Source organism: Bos javanicus, chromosome 18 (genome assembly GCF_032452875.1).
Source record: "Bos javanicus breed banteng chromosome 18, ARS-OSU_banteng_1.0, whole genome shotgun sequence".
Taxonomy (NCBI): Eukaryota; Metazoa; Chordata; class Mammalia; order Artiodactyla; family Bovidae; genus Bos; species Bos javanicus.
In genome coordinates, this window is record NC_083885.1 from 55440266 (window position 1) to 55459175 (window position 18910).

At 48.9% G+C, this 18910-nt stretch overlaps 1 protein-coding gene across 1 annotated transcript; it reads left to right on the forward strand.

The window, feature by feature from the left end:
* Positions 1-2128: 2128 nt before the first annotated feature.
* LOC133230897 (galactoside alpha-(1,2)-fucosyltransferase 2) lies at positions 2129-10905 on the forward strand. Its single transcript, XM_061388931.1, has 2 exons — positions 2129-2284; positions 9311-10905. The coding sequence occupies exon 2, from the start codon at positions 9317-9319 to the stop codon at positions 10349-10351; it is 1035 nt and encodes a 344-aa protein (XP_061244915.1). The 5' UTR covers positions 2129-2284; positions 9311-9316; the 3' UTR covers positions 10352-10905.
* Positions 10906-18910: the final 8005 nt, after the last annotated feature.

Genomic DNA, 18910 nt, shown 5'->3' on the forward strand with positions numbered 1-18910 from the left:
TTTCGCTTCCATGCATTGGAGAAGGAAATGGCACCCCACTCCAGTGTTCTTGCCTGGAGAATCCCAGGGACGGGGGAGCCTGGTGGGCTGCCATCTATGGGGTCGCACAGAGTCGGACACGACTGAAGCGACTTAGCAGCAGCAGCTGCTTTTTTTCATGTCACCGACTCTTTGGGGAAACAAGGTCATTCATCCTGTAGCCAGTGTTTCAGTTTCTGGACTTGGCCGACCTTGTCCTCATGGTGTTGATTCACTGGCAATTTTATCCTCCTGTTTTCTGAAAACAGCTGATTACAGTGAGAGGCTTGATCGGATTCAGGTTCCTTTTTTTTTTTGTAAGCAGGGGAAGGTTGAGGAGGGACATTTGTAGATGGTGAAGGGACCTCCTGTCACCTGATGGGCAGTGGGGGCACTGCTTGTCCCTCTTTCAGTGTTTCAGGACTGCTGGGGTCTCTGGCGATGCCTGCCTCACCGCCCGCCCTCCCCCCGCCCCCAGTTAAATCCTTCATCAATCTTGTGCCTGAGTTTGGCAGCCGCAGACAAGCCCCATCTGACATACCATTTATGGGCTTCCTTGGTGGCTCGGTGGTAAAGGATTCAGGGGACATGGGTTCAATCCCTGGTCTGGGAGGATCCCACATACTGCGGAGAAACTAAGCCCGTGTGCCACAACTACTGAACCCACATGCTGCAACTGCTGAAACCACGTGCCCTGTGCTCCGCAGCAAGAGAAGCCACCGCAGTGAGAAGCCTGCTCGCCGCAACCAGAGAAAAGCCTCACAGCAAGGAAGACCCAATGCGGCCAAAACATAAATAATTTTTTTAAAAGTTAGTTACCATACAGCTCTGCTAAAATGACGGGGAAAGGGGCTTCCTGCTGTCGACTTTCAAAAGAGGCACAACGTGAGAGTTGCGAGTTACGTTTTACTTGGGCCAAAATGAAGACTGCCGTCTGGGAGACAGCACCTCAGATAGTTCTGAGAACCTGCTCCAAAGAGGTAGCGAGCGAAGGTCAATATATGTGATTTTGGTGAAGGGGGAGTTCATGTGATGAAGCACTTATCTTACAAAAGGTCTTCTGCTAGTCACCAAGGAGCAGATATCATCGTGAAGGCATTTAGTGCTTTTCTAGATATGAGAAAATAACTAATCATATCTAACTAATCTCAGTCACTCAGTTGGGTCTGACTTTGCAACTCCATGGACTGCAGCACGCCAGGCTCCCCTGTCCATCACCATCTCCTGGAGCTTGCTCAAATTCATGTCCATTGAGTCGGTGACGCCATCCAACCATATCATCCTCTGTTGCCCCCTTCTCCTTTTGCCCTCAATATTTTCCAGCATCAGGGTCTTTTCCAATGAGTCAGCTCTTTGGGGGCTTCAGCTTCAGCATCAGTCCTTCCAATGAATATTCAGGATTGGACCCAGAATATACCAACAATCCAGAGAAGGCACTGGCAACCCACTCTGATACTCTTGCCTGGAAAATCCCATGGACAGAGGAGCCTGGTGGGCTGCAGTCCATGGAAAGAGTCGGACACGACTGAGCGACTTCACTTTCACTTTTCACTTTCACGCTTTGGAGAAGGAAATGGCAATCCACTCCAGTGTTCTTGCCTGGAGAATCCCAGGGACGGGGGAGCCTGGTGGGCTGCTGTCTGTGGGGTCAAACAGAGCTGGACACAACTGAAGCGACGCAGCAGCAGCAGCAGCAGCATACCAACAATTGTCAGGAATCTTTTGAAACAAGGGAAACTGAGAAGAGTTGCTACCTGCCAAGGTGTTTTCCAAGGTTCTGGCCTGCCTGGCTTCATATTCCAGCTTACCTGACTTTCTGGCCATGTGGCTTGGGCAAGTTATTTCACCTCTGTGCCTCTAGGGTTGTTCCCCGCTGTACCTTGAGAGAGAATTGCTGTGGAGATGGGATGAGGTCGGTAGGCCAGGTAAGTGCTAATAGTTGGTTGCCAAAATAAACGAACGTAGGCCGCTGAGAGGAGAGAGCCTGGGCCCAGCAGGACCCTGTCCTCCTCCTCCAGGCTGCCTCCCGGCTGGTATCCTGCCACACCCCGGGAGAAGGGAGGGGCTCCGGCCTCACCTGTCAGGGCCACTCAGCCGCCCCGCCACCCCGCCTCCCAGAGCCTCCGGAAGGCAGAGTAGATCCTGGGCGGGGTTTTCGGCCACAGGTACTGGAAGGTTCGGGGCGATTCTGATAGAGGCGCCGACCCCGAGGGAAGGGTGTGCGCTGAGCTGCTGAGAGAGCCACTTTACGTCCAGCCACGACCAGGTGAGAGATGGAGCCGGGGAGTTCTCTCTGCCGGCAGGCGCGCGCGCGCGCGCGCACACACTCGAGACTTGATCCCAGGGATCCAGCGGCAAGTGGAGACTCGGGCTCTCCACTCCTTGACCTCTGATCCCCTCTGGGCTGCACCCCACCTCGGGGCCTCGGCAAGCCGGGCATCCACCCCTGACAGCCCAGGCACCCACTACCCCTGCCCCAGCACGCCGGCTGCCTGATCTTTCCGTCAGTCCCCAAGCCGGACGCCCTCCTCTGCTCCCTTCACCTCCCTTTCTGGCAGATCTGATACTTGACCCTGTAAGGTATAGTTCGGATGGAGGCAGAAAAGGAGAGACGACCTCAACGGAAGTGGGTTACCTTTATTCAGGCAAGGAGGGGTGACAGTCGGCCTAACGACCAGGCAGAGCAAGAGGGATCAGGGAGGCTTCATATTTAAAGGGAGGTTTGTGGAAGCGATAAGGGAAACGTTGGTCAGGTGGGATGTTTTGGGTATTCTTTAGTTGAGATGGCATTTGTAGTTGGGCAGGGGGTGATAAGTCCTCTGGGCAAGGGCTGTTAAGTCTCTGGCAGATGTAGGGGATGGAAGGTTTCTGAACACGGGCTGATAAGTCCCAGATAGACACAACCGGCCTGGAGCATCAGAGCGGGACCTAAAGTTCGGTTTTGTTTTCTCCGATTCAGTAAGGGTCTTTGTTGTTTTCTTTTCTAGGCCCAAAGACTCCTTCAGAGCCCCCATCCCCTCCATTACCCCTGCTCTCCCTTCCCCACCCCAGGCTACCTGCCGCTTCCCTCCCTCCCTCCTGTCACCTGTTCTCCAGGAAACAACCTGAGAATGAATGGCCAGGACGGGCCGTAGTGACTGCTCCCCCACCTCCGGGAGGCACAGAGAGCAAGACCCTGGTCGGAGACCCGGGGTTGCGGCCGCGGCCCCTCCTCCGCCCGGGAGGTGGCAATATCCCCGGCTCCCTAGCTCCATCCTGAGTCCGTGCTTCCATTCTAGGCTGGACCTAAAGTCGGGGATATCAAAGCGGTAGCCCCACATGTTTGTCTTAAGCTCTTTCCCAGCGTTGTGATCATGGGGTGAATTTCAGGGAGAGGGGTGAATTTCAGGGAGAGGTGTGAATGCGGCGAAGCTGCCCACGCCCAGGGTAGGTGTGGCTGGGCGGGCACTGAGCTGGGTACCCAAGCCGACCTGGGGGAGGGGGCGGGAAGGGGCGGGGCTTTCAGAACGGACGGAGCCGGACATGCAAATTACAGGGTGAGCTCTGGTGCGCGGACAGATGCAGGCGAGGAGGGGAGGCTGCGGCCAGACTCCCAGAGCGGAGTGGAGGAGACCAGCCCTGGGACAGAGAGGCGTGAACGAGAACGAGAACGTTTAAAAGGAGTCATGGGCAGATTTTGACGATCTCACTTTTCTGAGGGACCTGGAGGCTGGATTCCCCCTGCAAAGTTGGGGCTCCTTTCAGTTCCCTATCCTATCGCAACCTCCAATGAGATGAACCCCCAGGGGTCCCCCTCTCATCCCTCTCTGAAGGATGTGATGCAGCTGTTAGGACGGAGGGCAGATAAGGACATGTACTTCTGACTTCAGAGGGCTGGAGGGAAAGGCAGGCTCCTCCCACTTGCCTTGGATCGGGACTTTGCTCAGGACTCCAGCTGTCAGGGTTTTCCCTGCCGGAGCGCACCCCCAGAACCCGAAGACATGGGGGAGGGGTACGGGGCGGACCTACTTTCTAGGTCTCCTCCCCTCCCCACGGCGGTTTTTTTTTTTTGGTTGCCGCTGGGTCTTCCTTGGTGCTCCTAGGCTTTCTCTAGTTGCGGTAAGCAGAGGCTACTTTTCACTGGGGCGTAAGGCTTCTCATTGCGGTGGCTTCTCTTGTTTCGGTTCCTGGGCTCCACAGCAATGTCTCAGTAGTTGTGGTGCACAAGCTGAGTTGCACGTGGCATGTGAAATCTTCACTGACCAGGGATCACACTCAAGTCCTCTGCACTGGCAGGTGGATTCTTAACCATTGGACCCCCAGGGAAGTCCTTAACTCTATTTTTTTTTTTTAAATCAAACTTCAATCATGGCAAGTGAATCACAGACACACTCACTCACTCTCTGGAATAACAGCCCCCAGAGTCAGCTCCATCCATTGTGTCTGTATCTGACCAATGCAGCTACTTTGTTGGTCTCAGAATTCCCAGCCTCTGATGAAACTGATTCCTCCTCTAGGTCTGCCCTCTTCACAGTCATGTCTGACTTCTCCCAATGCTGTGTGTGATCTGTGGTCTAAATGCTAGATTTGACCATGACTCCTGCACCCAACTGCGCGACTTCACTTCCACTTTTCACTTTCATGCATTGGAGAAGGAAATGGCAACCCACTCCAGTGTGGAGAATCCCAGGGACGGGGGACCCTGGTGGGCTGCCGTCTATGGGGTCGCACAGAGTCGGACACAACTGAAGCGACTTAGCAGCAGTAGCAGCACCTGCACCCAAGGGGGCTTCCCAGGTGGCCCTAGTGGTAAAGAACCCGCCTGCCAGTGCAAGAGATGCAAGAGACGTGGGTTCGATCCCTAGGTCCAGATGATCCCCTGGAGGACAGCATGGCAACCCGGTCCAGTATTCTTGCCTGGAGAATCCCATGGACAGAGGAGCCTGGCAAGCTACAGTCCATAGGACCGCAAAGAGTTGGACACGACTAAAGAGACTTACTATGCAAACACACACACAACCAATAGGAAAAGTGGAAACCCACTGGTCGCTTGCCCAGAGCCCATATGGAACAGCATGTTTTGCTTCGTATGTGATAATATAAAAAATGTACCGCATGTGTATATGTGCCAGGGACTGTTTTAATCCTCAGAGAAGTGAAGCCACTTGTCCAGAATCACAGCTAATGACTTTAGGAGCCTAAAATCAACAGCCTGCAGCTGGAGGGTGTACACCTAAGCACAGAGAGATGTGGTTACTGAGTCAAGTATGTTGACTGAAGGCTTCAGGTTCAGTGGCCTTATCTGGAGCTTGTGAGCAACAAGGCTGAGGCTCTCATGAGCAAAAGCTGAACTTTGAAATGAACCTTTTAAAAAAACTTATCTCATTTTTGATGGTGCTGGATCCTTGTTGCTGTACACTGGCTTTCTCTAGTTGCAGCAAGGGCAGAGGGAACTACTCTTCGCTGTGGCATGTGGGCTTCTAATTGCAGTGGCTTCTCTTGTTGCAGAACATTGCCTCTAAACACCAGCTCAGTGCTTGCAGTGCATGGGCTCCACATGTGGAATCTTCCCGGACCAGGAACAGAACCTGTGTCCCCTGCATTGGTAGGTGGATTCTTATCCACTGTACCACCAGGGAAGTCCTTTGAAATGAGCCTTACTCAGTAAACCCAGGCTCCCTAGTGCCTCTCTTTCAACGCAAAAGGGGCTAGAGGAGGTCGTACCACTCAGACTTCTATTTCTGGCTACGTTCAACACCTGGGGATTCCCAAAGAGCCCATACCCCCAAATTGGTTCGATTCAAATCCACGCATCTAGTTGACAAGCCTGAGTCTCTTCTGGAAAGTGAACCCTCCAGCGATCTTACTGGATTCAGAGGGTTTCAGTGACATGAATCAGAAGCAAGGCTGTGGCTTCATTAGGTCCTGTGATAACTTTTCTCAGCCATAATAAACCCAAAAGGACAAAGTCTGCATGGCTTCTGGCAGCTTCCCAGCTTCAATCAGGCCACCCCTAACTTGATTTAACCCCAACATTCTCTTCTTAGTGGCCAGTTTTAAAATATTCATTTATTTATGGCTGCACTGAATCTTGTTGCTGCGTGCAGGCTTTCTCTAGTTGCAGCGAGCGAAGACTACTCCTAGTTGAGGTGTGTGGGCTTCTCACTGCAGTGGCTTCACTTGTAGCGGGGCACAGGCTCTAGAGCTCAGGCTCAGTAGTTACGGCACACGGGCTTAGTTGCTCCTTGGCACGTGGGATCTTCCTGAACCAGGGATCAAACCCGTGTCCCCCGCATTGGCAGGAAGATTCTTATCCACCGAGCCACCAGGGGAAGCCCCCTTAATGGCCACTTGGCTCAGCAGCTGGCCCAGGAACACAAGCCCTAGACCAAATCAAATAGAAACTTCTATCTCTAAGCTACTGTGGTGCACAGCCTCCGGGATATGTTGTGGTTAAAGCTTGCCCAGGAGAAAGAGATGTACTTTAACCTGGGTGGGAACTCCACGTTCCCAGAGAAGGAAGAAGGAAGTCTTCGAAAAAGTCGAGAGAATGGAAAGCGTCCCTCCCAGGACTCTTCCCAGACACTGGCATTCCCATTCACTCAGAGTCCACACCTGCTCAAACAGTGGTCAGAACCGGATTTCCCTGGGGCAACATGTGTTGGCCAAGCCTAGACTGCGGAAGGACAAAGTCCATCAGTCTTTCTAGATGTGATCTTAGCAATGATAAGGTGTTCACTGTGAGGACATTACTTAATTACATCCTTACTGGCTCCTAGCCACAAAATGGGGAGTCAGAATCAATTCCTTTCCTTCCTCTTCTTTCCTTACAGCTGCTTTTTTAAATGCTCAGCAACCATACCTTCAAAGTCTCATCCTTTGAGGGGGGTGTCTTTGATTTGTTTGAAATAATCTCAGCCAACAGCTTAATTAACTGCTTCTCTCTACAAACCACCGAGTCAAGGTGTATGATCCAGGATGGGGAATTCTCAATGCCCTGGACCTCCTTGAATGAGGTTGCAGGAGCATGTGGCATGAGAGGATGGTCATGTCCCAGGTCTCTAGTGGGACTGGCCACCAACTGAGGGTCTTCGGCTTTGCACGGGAAGGAATTGAAGAGCGAACCACAAAAAAGTGAAAGCAAGTTTATTCAGAGAGATACACAGTCTGTGGGCTTCCCAGGTGGCACAAGTGGTAAAGAACCCACCTGCCAATGCAGGAGACGTAAGACATGGGTTCAATCCCTGGGTTGGGAAGATCCCCTGGAGGAGGGCATGGCAACCCACTCCAGGATTCTTGCCTGGAGAATCCCTTGGACAGAGGAGACTGGCGGGCTACAGTCCATAGTGTCACAAAGAGTTGGATACGTCTGAAGCAAGTTAGCATGCACGCACACACCCTATAGGCAGAATACGGGCCATCTCAGAAAGTGAGAGCCACCCAGAGATGGGTGGTTAGCTTTTACAAGCTGGGATGTTTCATAGGCTAAGAAGTGGAAAGATTATTCCAACTATCTTGGAGAAGGGAGAAAGAGTTCCAGGAACTGGGTCATTGCCCGCATTTTGACTGTATATAGTCAGTCTCAGAACTGTCATGGCACCCGTGGGTGTGTCATCTAGCATATGCTAATTATTCCAATGAGCGTAGAATGAGGCTCAAAGTCTACTGGAAGTCGAATCTTCTGCCATCTTGGACCTAATTGGTTCTCACCAGTTCTTGTTGCATCCTGTTTTTCTCAACGTCTGTGTCATTCTTCAAGGGTGTGTCCTGCCCCCTTCCCTCCTATCTCAATACCAGAGTAAGTCCCATGTATTTTCAGAAGGTCTGTCTGACGCAACCACCCTACTCTTGGAACTAACTTTTGTTGTAACCAGGGTTGAAAAGAACAGGTTGTACAGTTGTTCAAGTATTAGCAGATTTTCTAGGATTTCTTTTTTTTTTACTTTCTAATTTTTGGCTGTGCTGGGTCTTTGTTGCCGCATGCAAGATTTCTCTTGTTGCAACAAGCAGGGACTACTCTCCAGCTGTGTGTGGGCTTCTCATCGCGCTGGCTTCTCTTGTTTTGGAGCGTGGGCTCGAGAGCTTGGACTTTGGTAGTTGTGGGACACAGGCTTAGTTGCCCCACGGCATGTGGGATCTTCCTTAACCAGGGATCAAACCCATGCCCTCTGCATTGCAAGGCAGGTTCTTAACCACTGGACCACCAGGGAAGTCCTTTCTGGGATCTCTTGCCAGTAGTTGAAGTTCCTTTGAGATGCCTGCATGTCCCTTCAGCTATCTTCTGGTTACTGGCTCCCTGTGCTCCAGCCTGCATCTGATATGTCCAGCCACACCAATCCATACTCTCCCTTTCCAAACTGCCTGCTGTGGTTTCATAGTATGAACTTTGGGTATTTGTTCCCAGTTCCTAGCCTGGCGGGCTGCAGTCCAAGGGGTCACAAAGAGTCAGACGTGACTGAGCATGCACGCACACCCATGTATACTCACAGTCAATAAACATCCACATTTCAAAATACAATTTGTATATGCATAGTGTACGCATATGCTCACACATACACATGTGGTATTTGTTCACAACCACCCTCACACCACATATATAGTACATACTCAGTATGTACACAGTACAAATATCACTCAGATATTTTGAGTTTGGTACCAGGACGACAACAATAAAGCAAATATTGCAACAACATAAGTTGTTGGTTTGGTTTTGGTTCCCCAGTGCATATAAAAGTTGCATTTACCCTATACTGTAGTCTATTAGGTGTGCAATAGCTTTATGTCTTAAAAAACAAACCCAATGTACATAACTTAATTAAAAAACAGGTGATTGCTAAAATATGCTCACCATCATCTGACAATCTGGGGTTGCTGCAAACCTTCAATTTATATAAAAAAAAATACAGTAATCATGAAGCACAATAGAATCAAGTGTGCCTCTATATATACAGCCATACAATACAATGTACGTTCATATGCACACAATTTCACAGAACATAAGTACACAATGTAAAGATACCATATATACTCATGAAATGCACATGCCATGTGTGTATACATACATACAATGCATATACATGTGTAAACATGCACATGTGGGTCCAATGGAAACACAATCATGTAACACACACTCCAGAGATATACCTGCATACATGTACACGAGCACTCACACTTACGTCCATGCACACGTAGAGCCAATCCACAAGCACATATTCCCCACAATGTCTGCAAACACAGCTGTGCCGCCAGCTTCATGTACAACCCCAGGGCCTCCCTCCCCCCAGCTAACCGGTTCCCTGCTCTCCCTCCCCAGACAGCCATGCTCAGCACGCAGACATTTTTCTTCTTCCCCACGGCCCCCTTCATTCTCTTTGTCTTCACGGCTTCCACCATATTTCACCTTCATCAGAGGCTAGAGAAGATGCAACCCACGTGGGAGTTAGAGGCACTGGAGCCAGCAACTATGGAGACGCCCTCGCGTCCCCAGCCGAGGCCCCAGCTCAAGGGCATGTGGACCATCAACGCCATAGGCCGCCTGGGGAACCAGATGGGGGAGTACGCCACCCTGTACGCCCTGGCCAAGATGAACGGGCGCGCCGCCTTCATCCCACCCCAGATGCACAGCACGCTGGCCCCCATCTTCCGAATCACACTCCCGGTCCTGCACGACGCCACGGCCAGGAGCGTCCCCTGGCAGAACTACCACCTGAACGACTGGATGGAGGAGCAGTACCGCCACATCCCGGGGGAGTACGTGCGCCTCACCGGCTACCCCTGCTCCTGGACCTTCTACCACCACCTCCGCGCCGAGATCCTCCAGGAGTTCACCCTGCACGCCCACGTGCGTGAGGAGGCCCAGAACTTCCTGCGGGGTCTGCGGGTGAATGGCAGTCGGCCGAGCACCTACGTGGGGGTCCACGTGCGTCGAGGGGACTACGTCCACGTTATGCCCAACGTGTGGAAGGGCGTGGTGGCTGACCGGCGATACCTAGAGCAGGCCCTGGACTGGTTCCGTGCTCGCTACAGCGCCCCCATCTTTGTGGTCTCCAGCAATGGCATGGCCTGGTGTCGGGAAAACATCAACGCCTCCCGTGGCGACGTGGTCTTTGCCGGCAATGGCAACGAGGGCTCGCCCGCCAAGGATTTTGCCTTGCTCACGCAATGTAATCACACCATCATGACCATTGGGACATTCGGGATCTGGGCCGCCTACCTCGCAGGTGGAGAGACCATCTACCTAGCCAATTACACCCTCCCAGACTCTCCCTTCCTCAAAGTCTTTAAGCCAGAGGCAGCCTTCCTGCCAGAGTGGATTGGGATCCCTGCTGACCTGTCCCCACTCCTCAAGCACTGATGTTGGCTAGTTCTTGGCACCCCATTCTCCTTTTTGGGCTCCCCCAAGATCAGTTCTGGGGTGTGAGGAGCACATTGTTACATGTTCCAGGGGGCTTCCCTCTTGTACTGTAATGCTTCAGGCTGCAAGCGACAGAAGTCCCAACTAACTTGTTTAAATAACATATTCATGAGTCTCACACAGCATGACCAGAGACGGGGGGTCTCCGGGGTTAATTCAGCAGCTCAACAGGTCATCAGCAATCCCAGTACCATCTGTCTTGTTGAGCTTCCAGAATCTCTTAAATCAGCTGCCATATGCTCCTTTTGGTCCCAAGAGGGCTGCCACATACCCAGGTGTTGCACAGATATCCTTTTTCCAAGGCAGTAAAAAGAAGTTTGTTTTTATCTTATGTCCCCTTTGAAGAGTGTGGGAAACCTTCCAAATCTCCCTGCAACTGGTCCCAGGTCTCATTGACCAGAAGGGTGTCACATGCCCTCTGACGCCTTATAAGGCATGGTGAATTAGACCCTGGGTTGACTTAGCTTCAGATCAATAAATCATTGCTCCCTGCAGCTGTGGAATCAATGGGCCTCCTCTGAAGGACATTGTGGCTTGCAATAAGAAAATTGGGGTGCTCTTACCAAGGAAGAAGGAAGAATGTCTGCAGGGTGCAAAACAGGGAAGCCTTGAATAATTGTACAGGTTGGTCACTGCATAAAGGCATTTGGCCAAGGAGGCAAGGGGGGCTTGCATAGAGCCGATGGTCTGCTCTCCAAGCCATGTGTCCCTGGGACTGTGTCCATCCAGGAGGCTCTCTTTTTTCTAGAAGTTAGTCTTCTCAGAGTGGGGACCTTTTGTCCAATTTTCATAAGAGAGCTGTATTGGCTAGTAGTTGGAATCCAAGCCCACATGCCCCATCTCTGCAGCCCTGACTTCTAGCACGTACCACGACTATTGCTAAGAACTCATAGACCAGTGTGGCTCAATGAACTTGACAAGAGTCCATTCATCCTTTTAGTAAATGCCTGTCATGATGAACCCAACAGGATCCCTGCTCTCAAGGGCTGTGTTGACAAAACATGATGGCTTAAAGTGACAGCAGTTAATTCTTTCCCGCTGGTCAGTGGATCAGCTGGGTAAGTCTCTGCTGCATGCAATGCTGGCTGAGGTCTCTTATGAAGCTGCATTTCTATGGTGCTCATTCGGAGTATCCTGCAGGACAGGATAGCTCAGACTCCCTCACAACATGGCTTTCAAGTTGTTTGCCGACACATTTGCTATGGGAGTCTTCAGGTATCCTCATCATGTAGAAAGTAGAGCTATCTGAAGCTGCCATGCTGTGAGGAAGTCCAAACACAATGGGAGGCCCCACAGAGATGCTCCGATTAACAGTCATAGCTGAGCCGAGCTTCATCCCAGCCCAGGCATCAGAAATGTGAATGTAGAAGCCTCCAGTTGTTCCAGTCAACCTCACATTTCTGGCAAGCCAGCTCAGTCTCCTGACAACATGTTGCAGAGTCAGGCCATATCTGAATTCCTGAATCACAGATTCTATGAGTATAGTAATACTCTGATTGTATGCCAGTGAAGTGTTGGGATGATCTGTTGGGCAGTCATAAGTAACTGAGTAACAAACTAAATAGATTATTCTCTGTATTTGCAAAATCTTTTATGACTTGGCATGAAATAGGCCAACATGAACTTCTCCACCTGACTTGAGATCCCACATGCAAAGGTCCTGTGGCAGAGGGGAGTCTAGTGAAATGAGACTGGTGTGACTGGAGTACATGGAGACAGATATAAATGGAGAAGTTAGCAGGGTGGGACTGAAATGCCTTATGGACCAGGATAATAAGGACTCTGGGTTTTATTCTAAGACCAATGGGAAGCCATCAAAGGGCTTTCATTAGAGGCATGATATGATCTGATTTGGGGCTTCCCAGGTGCCTTAGTGGTAAAAGAATCCACTTGCCAATCCAGGAATAGAAGGAGATGCAGGTTCAATTCCTGGGTCAGGAAAATCCTCTAAAGGAGGAAATGGCAACCCATTCCAGTATTCTTGCCTGGAGAATCCCATGGACAGAGGAGCCTGGCAGGTTACAGTCCAGAGGGTCACAAAGAGTTGGACAGGACTGAACACACACACACACGCACGTATATAATCTGATTTGCTGTGTGGACGTATCTGTCTTCTATGTGGAGGTAAGACTGTAGGGGCAAGGGTGGAGAAAAAGAGACCAGTCAGAAGGTTACTGTACCATTCCCAGCACCCTTTGATAGTGGAGCAAGGAGGTAATGGTGACATAGAAGTTTCATTTCAAGACTCCTAGTGTCTCTCTGCCACAGTTTGACATTCCTGAAAATGACGATCCAATAGCTCAATCGGATGGATATTTGAGTCAGGCATTTGCCGTGAGTCAATTACCTGAGGCCATGGGGAGGGGATCACCTAATACCAACATGGCCACTGTGTTCATAAGGGGGTTGGTTCAAGAAAAGGTAAGGAAAGAATACCCTAAGAACTGGGAATATGCTCCAAAAATGAATACATAGGGAAGAAAAGGTTTGCCACTCACATTTCAATGATGAAGCAAGTTATGTAGTCATACCCAATTTCAAAGAGATGTTGAGAAAAGATTAATCAGTGGATCTAAGAAAGAAATGAAAAATTGTATTCAAGACAAATTTGAGGATTATCCCAGGTAGCTCTAGTGGTAAAGAACCTACTTGCTAATGCAGGAGACAGAAGAGACGAGGGTTTGATCCCTGGGTCGGGAAGATCCCCTGGAGGAGGGCATGGCAACCCACTCCAGTATTCTCGCCTGGAGAATCCCATGGACAGAGGAGACTGGTGGGCTACAGTCCACAGAGCCAGACATGACTGAAGTGATTTAGTACTTAACCCAAGAAGAGCATCTCAGAAAAGTGTGAGAACTGTTCCATTGGTTAGAAATCAAGGCATAGTTATATAAGCTGTTTTGGTTTGTTTTTTTTTTTTTTGAGTCAGTGGATTGTACACCAAATGACATGTTATTGACAGTTTACATAATCCAAAAGTCATTCTGGGTCATCCAGGGTCACGTGACCCCTTATAAGCTCAAGAAGGAATGTTATCTTTCAAGTTGTCTCGATGTTGCTGGGAGAACAGGGCCCTTCATGGTTGAGCAGGTATTCCTGCCCATGGGGAAGGCTTGGTCGATGGGTAGTAGACACATGATGCACAGTGTGGGGAGAGGGGAGGTCAAAGGGCAGAGAAGCATTTTTATGTTTAAATTTTTCTTGTCTTGCCATAAAGCTTGTGTTTTGTATCGCCAGAGGGTGAGCTAGAGCAACCTGCCCACGTGCCTCAGGTTCGTGCACAGCTCTAATAGACGACTACCTCACATCCCCTTGCAGGCCCGTGTGGTCTCTCTGGGTGGTGCTCTTGGGACCCGTTTCTTGTGGCTTGGTACCCATGGAATGGAAGGCCACACTACTTTACTCAGCTGATAAGTTTCTTGGTAATTCTATTGAAGGAGTCCCCTTTCAAATTTCCAGCCTTATTTTATACAGCTTGAGTGGGTGGTGATCACTAGACCAGGGTTTGCTATTTTAAAAAAATAAATGCAACATTCATTTATTAATTTAGCATTCTCTATTTTCTTCATGGACATCTAAAAATGAATTTGTGGAGTCATATTTTACATGCTTCTAAATTAAAGTGCATCACAGTGGGTCATAGTTTCCAAAAACGGCCATGACGTCTCCCTCTGCATTTCAGCTGCCCCCAAAGCCTTCCCCTGCCTGTCCCCACCTCAGTAAATGGCACTGTCTGTTTACTTCAACCAAACACTTAAACTTACTCTGGATTTTTTTCTTTCACAGGTAATTGAACAGCAAGTTGTCAGCTTTCCCTTGAAAATGTACCCTGAATCTGATCTTTTTTTTCTTAATCATCACCATTCCATCCTGGTGGAAGTCACCACCATCTCCACCTGGACATGTGTACAAGTCTCTCTAAAAACAAGCTAAACAGGGACTTCCCTGGTAGTCCAGTGGTTAAGACTCTGGCGCTTTCAAAAAAAAAAAAAAAAGATATATTTTCATGTTTGCAATATCCACATTTCACAAGGCTCACATGCAGAGTATGTAAACAGTGCCTATAAGTCAGTAAGAAAAAGACAATTACTTCATTAGAAAACATGGGCCAAAAAAAAGAGATGGTTTGAAAACGGTGATTAACAAGTGTCAGTTAGCACATGAAGATGTGTGTTCAAGTGGCTTATTTTCCTTCCACCTCAGTTACCGTCCTGAGGTCTGCCCTCAACTGCTTCACTTTACAGTTCATCCTCTCCAGCCCATAGCCTGCTCCGCTCACCTCAGATCCTGGAGGGTGACTGTATGGGGCAGGATATTAGGACGGGAGGTATTTCTCCTGGGATGATTCCTCACTGCTACATCTTCTATCATTACCTAGGAAATTATTCTGATCCCCAAAATTCTACATTTCTGCTTTTTAACCCACTCAGTTTACGGTACTTTGCTACAGCAACCCTGCTGCTAAGTCGCTTCAGTCATGTCCGACTCTGTGCGACGCCATAGACTGAAGCCCACCAGGCTCTCCTGTCCCTGGGATTCTCCAGGCAAGAACACTGGAGTGGGTTGCCATTGCCTTCTCCAATGCAGGAAAGTGAAAAGGGAAAGGGAAGTCGCTCAGTCGTGTCCGACTCTTAGTGACCCCATGGACTGTAGCCTACCAGGCTCCCTACAGCAACCCTAGGAGACTAATTCAGTATGGTGCTGGAAAAGACTCTTGAGAGTCCCTTGGACTGCAAGGAGATCAAACCAGTCAGTCCTAAAGGAAATCAACCCTGAATACTCATTCAAAGGAGTGGTGCTGAAACTCCAAAACGTTGGCTACTTGATGTGAAGAGCTGACTCATTGGAAAAGACCCTGATGCTGGGAAAGATTGAGGGCAGGAGGAGAAGGGGGTGACAGAGGATGAGATGGTTGGATGGCATCACCGACTCAATGGACATGAGTTTGAGCAAACTCTGGGAGATGGTAAAGGACAGGGAAGTCTGGTGTGCTGCAGCCCATGGGGGTGGCAAAGAGTTGGACTCGACTTGGCGACTGAACAAGATAGGAGGGGAGAGAGTTGTTTCTGATGGTTTTATGGAGTTTCTTCAGTTAACCAAGCTTCAGTAAAAGGTTGGTTGTGCCCTATCTGTTCAATTTAATTATGTTCTTGGTTATGGGGTGTTCTTTTCTAAGAATTAGCATTCCCTGGGGGTTCTATCCATGGCTCATTTTTCTCCCTGGGTGATTTCATAGTTTCATAGCTATATTTTGATGACTCTCACAATTTTATTTTAGGGCCAGAAACATTCCTTTAGACCAAAAAAAAAAACTTTAATAATAGAATTACTTTAAAAATTCCAGGGAATTCCCTGGGTGTCTGCTGGTTAAGACTCTACACTTTCACTGCAGAGGGCATGGGTTCGATCTCTTGTCAAGGAACTAAAACCCCACATATGCCTCACAGCACAGCCAAAGGGGAAAAAAAAGAAAAATTCCAAAAGCAGAGAGTGCTGAGAAAAGGAGGCTCTACCAGATGTTAAAGACTAACGTCACGCCTCAATAAATAAAACAGTGTGATCCCAGTGCGTGGAAAACAGATGAAAGGAACTGCTTGGAAAGGTCAGAGATGGATAGAAATCCACTGGGGAATTTAATGCAGGTTGAGAATAGCATTACAAATTAGTGATTGAAGAATGGCTTCTTAACAAACAATGGTGACACATCTAGAGGAGAAAAAGCAAGCTCATAAAAAGAAAACTTAAAAAATAGAAAATTTAAAAACCCAAGTATAAAATGGAAAAAGATCATGTGTCATTTTGTATTCAAATATGGAATCATATGAACTTGAGCAACTTGCTGTTCTTTATAAATCTGCTATGTAAAGGGGGCTTCCCTGGGGGCTCCGTGGTAAAAGAATCTGCTTGTCAGTCCAGGAGTGGAAGGAGATGTGGGTTCTATCCCTGGGTTGGGAAGATCCCTTGGAGAAGGAAACGGCAACCTGCTCCAGTATTGTTGCCTGGAAAATCCCACGGACAGAGAAGCCTGGCGGGTTACAGTCCATGGGGTCGCCAAGAGTCGGGCACAACTGAGTGACTGAACGCACGTTTTTCCACTGTGTGGAAGCAGCGCTCTTCCAGTTCCTTTGGTACTTGCAGAAAATTCTGTTGTATTCATCAACTGTGGCACATCCATACTCTAACTGAAGGTTTTAAGGGTGTTTGTTGTTTTTTGCTTTTACAAATAATGCTGGGGAGAATATCCTTGTCATTTGCCATTTTTGGCTGTAGTGTGAAAAATCTTTATGCATGCGTACTAATACTTCTTTTTAAGGATATATTATTAGAATTGAAATTTCTAGGTCGTGGAGTATGCATTTAAAATCAATTGTGCTGCATAACTTGTGGGGAAAAAAAAGTTCTGTCCCAGCCCATTCTCCCACAGTCTTGCCGAAGTTGAACATTACTATCTTTTAAATCTTTCTCTGATTTTTTTTTGCCTGTGCTGAATATTTGCTTTGCAGCTCAGAGGCTTTCTTTAGTTGCTGTCCAAGGGCTCTAGAGCATGTGGTCTCAGGGCAAGCACGCAAGTTGTTGCAGCATGCAAGCTCTCTAGTTGTGGCAGGGCTGCTTAGCTGCCCAGCAGCAGGAGGGATCCTAGTTCGTTGATCAGGGATGAAACCCACATTCTCTGTATTGGAAGGCGGGTTCTTTATCACAGGACCACTAGGGGAGTCCCTCTTCAGTTTCTTTGGCAGGGATGGGGGGCGGGGCATGGAAATGGCATCTTTTTCAATTATATTTCTTTTTGAGTGAGATCTCTTTTAGTCTTTTTATCACTTCTCCTGAGCTTTGAAGTCAGTCTACTAAGCCAGAGTCTCAGATTCTCAAACTCGAAAGGCCAAGGTGAATTCAGTAATTCTTCATTTTGCTCCCCTTAAGCTATTTCTCTTTCGAATCTTTTCTCATCAGCCACACCAAGCCCTCTGCGTCAACCCAACCCTGGGTTTTAATTCTTTCCTTTTCTTTATTTGCCACCTTCTGTCAGTTACAAAGTCCTGATGGTTATTTTTTTAATTCTGACATCGTACATGTCAAACATTCATAAAATGTACAGTTTAAAGAATAACAGAGCAGAAACCTCTATCCAGATTAAGGCCAGATGTTTCCAGGGACCCCACGACCACTCTCAGGTTCGATGATTTGCTGGAATGACTCACAGGACTCAGCAAAGCCATTGGACTCGAGTTTGTGTTTTATTACCGTGAAAAGATGGGGCTTTCCAGATGGTGCTGCTGCTGCTGCTGCTAAGTCACTTCAGTCATGTCCGACTCTGTGCGACCCCATAAACTGAAGCCCACCAGGCTCTCCCGTCCCTGGGATTCTTCAGGCAAGAACACTGGAGTGGGTTGCCATTTCCTTCCCCAATGCAGGAAAGTGAAAAGGGAAAGGGTCGTGTCCAACTCTTAGTGACCCCATGGACTACAGCCTACCAGGCTCCTCCATCCATGGGATTTTCCAGACAAGTGTACAGGAGTGGGGTGCCATTGCCTTCTCCTCCAGATGGTGCTAGTTAGTGGTAAAGAACCCTCCTTCCAGTGCAGGAGACACAGGAGATGCGGGTTTGATTCCTTGGCCAGGAAGATTCCCCTGGAGAAGGGCCCGGCAACCCACTCCAGTATTCTTACCTGAAGAATCCCATGGAGAGAGGAGTCTGGCAGGCTATAGTCTATGGGGTCTCAAAGAATTGTGCATGGCAAGTGACCTTGCATGCATGCATGCACAGTGAAAAGATACAAATTAAAATCAGCAGAGGCAAAAGGGACACAGAGTAGAGTTCAAGAGAGATCAGGTGGAAGCTTCCAGGGGTCTCTCCTAGTGGTGTCATAAGAACAGCACTTAATTCTTCTGGCAACCATGTGTGACAACACAGTGCTAAGTATTGCCAAACAGAGAAGCTCCTGCAAGCCTTGTTGTCCAGGATTTTTACTGTGGGTCCGTCACGTAGGAATGTCTGGATGCCCGTGTAACTGACCTCAGCTACTCAGTCTCCCAGCACCACCAGAAGTCAAGCTGATACAGTGCAGTCCAAGCCCCCAAGTAAACAAAGACACTCTTATCAGGTAGGACAAGCCAAGGGCTTTGAGGTTATGTGCCAGGAGCCAGTCATGGGTCAGTCCTCTCTTTGGAATACACGGGGTTTGAGCACCCCAAGACTGCTGAGTTCACCCTTTAATGCACACCTGGGATGCTATCAGAAAACCTCTCTCCCCTACTGCAGCTAACGGTGACTCTCAGTTTTGCTGGCATATTTCTATCTTTCTTTATCCTTTTACCATCTCTAGATGGGTCTGTAAACACAATCATTTTGTTCTACTTGGTTTGTTTGGTTTGTTTTTTTGGCCGTGCCACTTGGCATGTGAGCCCCCTGCACTGGCAGTATGGAGTCTTAACCACTGGACCACCAGGGAAGCCCCTGCCTTGGTCTTTATTTCCCAGTTTTAGTGAAACACAGTTCAT